Source organism: Nicotiana attenuata, chromosome 8 (assembly GCF_001879085.1).
Source record: "Nicotiana attenuata strain UT chromosome 8, NIATTr2, whole genome shotgun sequence".
Taxonomy (NCBI): Eukaryota; Viridiplantae; Streptophyta; class Magnoliopsida; order Solanales; family Solanaceae; genus Nicotiana; species Nicotiana attenuata.
The window spans coordinates 40,476,518-40,479,792 of NC_031996.1; the positions used below are offsets into that span (position 1 = coordinate 40,476,518).

A 3,275-nucleotide genomic window follows, 5' to 3' on the forward strand; every position below is an offset into this window, starting at 1 on the left:
TTACAACCTGCTTGTGTTTGGTGATACTGCCTGGTTATAAAACTGGTATCATAAATAAATACTTAAGATTAGATTCTGCCAAGGGCGTGGCACGGCGGTCGAAGAATTGGAGTGAAAACATTGATAATCAAGGTTCTGAGTCCCAACAGAAACCACACTAGGTAAATCATTCTCGGTGTCTAAAAGTTTTGGAGGGTAGAATTACCCGTTACATGTGCTGGTGGGAGTTTTAGTAGTAAATATTTGGCGAAATGGCCTCCTGGCCACTTAAACTTGTACCGGATTTTAAAGCCGATATATAAACTTTTGACTTTCCCATTTTAGCACCTCAACTCAACCAGTTGATTATAAATAAACCCCTTCTTCAGAGCGTGTAGCTCAGTTGCCTGACAAAAAGAACACGTCAAATACTAAAGCCATTTATTATTTTACACGTGTCATCAGGGGTCCTATTTTTTTATAATTAATTTATCAAAATTTCCTTCTTATTTTATTTCTTTCATTATTCCTTCTACACCTTTTAGAAGGAGCTTTGCTTGTTTACAGAGACGCCGCAAGAGCTTTGCTAATTTGAAATTGCTTTCCTTCTACGCCTTTTGGTTACGAGGGCATATTACAGAGCCACCGCAGGAGCTTGGCTTGTTTACAATGTGAGTAAAAGGCACACTTTCGAGCGGCTGTCGAGTTGGCTTGAAGATATACTGCAACAACGCGACACAACAGTAATAGTGGTGGGGAACAAGTTAGTGTGACGCCGGAGAAATTATTAGGACTGTTAGTGCAGAGGGAGGCCAGGAATTCGCGAAGAGTAATGGATGTTTGTTTATGGAAGCTTCTGCTAAAACGGCGGTGAAAGTGGCGGCGGCGTTTGATAAGACGGCGGAGAGAATATGTGAGAAGATGGGATACGGGGATGTTGAGGAGGTGGATGAAGCTCTGGGAATTAATATTTGGAATTGAAAAGGGTTTAGGATTGGAAAGAACACAGGGGTGAAGTGAATTTTGCGGGGATGGGGGAAGTGGGTCTGATTTATTTTCTTTCTGTTTAATTTTTTTTTTTTTGGTTTTAGATTTTTTAAATCAAAACTATTGCAGTCACGCGCGTAATTTTCGTGACTTGCACACACCTTGTCCACATCATCTCTGTCACTGCCATATATGCATGGTCAACGGTCAAATAGGTTTATTAATTACCGGATACTTGAGTTTGAGTGTTCAAATGGGAACCATATAAATTTATGTATCGGCTTTAAAATCCGGTACAAGTTTAAGTGGCCAGGAAGCCATTTCGCCAAAATAATTGGTGCATTAGTCTAGATGCCCGGACACCACTGTTATATGTTTTGTACATATATCATTATTGTATGATAATCAGCTGGTACAATGGACAGCAATGACGTGGCATTCTAGCAAGTCTATTTGCAGAATTTGCTTTTCTCTCTCTTTTAAACGGGGTAATGAGCTAAACTAGATGGACCTGTGCCGAGAGAGTCTCATTTTATTGTGTAGCTTGAGAATGAATTGAATTAATACCTTCTTTGGACGCTTGTTGAATCTCTTAACTACTGAAGTTCAGGATCGACTTAGCTTTTACCTAGTTTCACAAAATTCTATCTCGTGGTTACCCAGATTTCATACTGAAATTAATCCGAGTCTAGCAAATTCTAGATAAAGATTGGTTAAAAGGCAATTTGAACTTCTCAGCAAAACGTATTTCAGGATGTTTTGAGTTACAGGTAGGAGGCAAACGGGCGGGGCGGGGCGGATATGGTTCGGGTCGAAAACGGGCAATGAAAAACGGATAAATTATCCGACCCGACCCATATTTAAAACGGGTTAAGCGGCGGATAATATGGGTAACCATATTATCTATGATTTCTTGCATATGATCACTTTTGGTAGAATTCTTAGTCTCCCTAACTTGAACTTGAGGAACCCCCAAGTTGAGGCTTTACAAATGTAAAAGTTAGACCCATTGGTTATCCATTTTCTAAATGGATAATATGGTTCTTATCCATATTTGATCCGTTTTTAAAAAGTTCATTATCCAACCCATTTTTAGTGGATAATATGGGTGGTTAACTGTTTTCTTTTTAACCATTTTGCCACCCCTAGTTACAGGTGTGAAAGATGTCTATTGATTGTTTTTGTTTCTTATCTAGATTTGTTACATCTCTTACGGTTTCCAGTAATCTGTTTCTTTTATGCTCGCCTTTTGATTTCTTAAAGGGTGAAGAAAAGGGAGCTGTTTTATTTTTTTCACTAGTTCCATGACGTAATTTTTGTCATCTGCATTACTAAATTGGATCCTCTTCAGTTTAACAGCAGCCACCTGAAAGGCACTACTTTTGGCAAATTTTATTCTAGTTGTGTTTGATTGCTTAAGCATACCAAATGGTCACAGTACCGTAATCTAGCAAGTATGGAAAAAGCCGAACGTCTAGACGGGTCTATCATAGATTTTCTTGGCTAAATATTCTTTTTGTTTCTTCATTATTTCATGACGGAAGAACGTACATAATGAACTTGTGTGGATGTTGACTGAACTGCAGAAATGGAGTCCTTAAAAGATACAGGTTGTCCTTTGCATCAACAACTGTGGTTTTTTCGGTAGTGCAACCACCATGAATATGTGTTCCAAGTGTCACAAGGACATGATACTGAAGCAGGATAGGGCAAAACTTGCAGCTGCATCCATCAAAAACATCATAAATGGAAGCTCAAGCAGTGAGGAAAAAGAACATGTTCTTACGGATGCCATGAACGCACAAGTCATATCTGCAGAATTAAAGGTTGTGTCTGCAGAAGCATCTTCAGATTTAACCTCTCAATGTCCAGAAGTAAAGCCACAAGAGGGCCCAAGTAAGTGCAAAGCTTGCCGTAAGCGTGTGGGTTTAACAGGGTTCAGTTGCAAATGTGGAAATCTTTTCTGTGCAGTTGATCGTTATTCAGACAAACATGACTGCCCATTTGATTATCGGAATGCTGGCTGTGATGCATGCAATAGCTAAAGCAAATCCTGTTGTCGTAGCAGAGAAGACACATACATTATTTCTGGTGGTGCAGGTTGTTATTTATGCTAGCTTGGTGGTCATCTTCACGGAATTTGTAATTTGTCCTTGTTCTCTTCCATTTCTCTGCCCTATGTCTAATATAATATAATGTGCAATTACTATCCCCTTAAAAGAAAAAGGAAAAAAAAAACGCAATTTATTTCAGTGCTATTATGGTAAGTCGTTAGTGCTTCGAGCTCCTTTATCCGGTTGCCTGTGAGC

At 39.2% G+C, this 3,275-nt stretch overlaps 1 protein-coding gene across 1 annotated transcript; it reads left to right on the forward strand.

Moving 5' to 3' along the window:
- On the forward strand, positions 2,562-3,011 carry LOC109231862 (zinc finger A20 and AN1 domain-containing stress-associated protein 8-like). Its single transcript, XM_019397484.1, has one exon. The coding sequence runs from the start codon at positions 2,625-2,627 to the stop codon at positions 3,009-3,011; it is 387 nt and encodes a 128-aa protein (XP_019253029.1). The 5' UTR covers positions 2,562-2,624.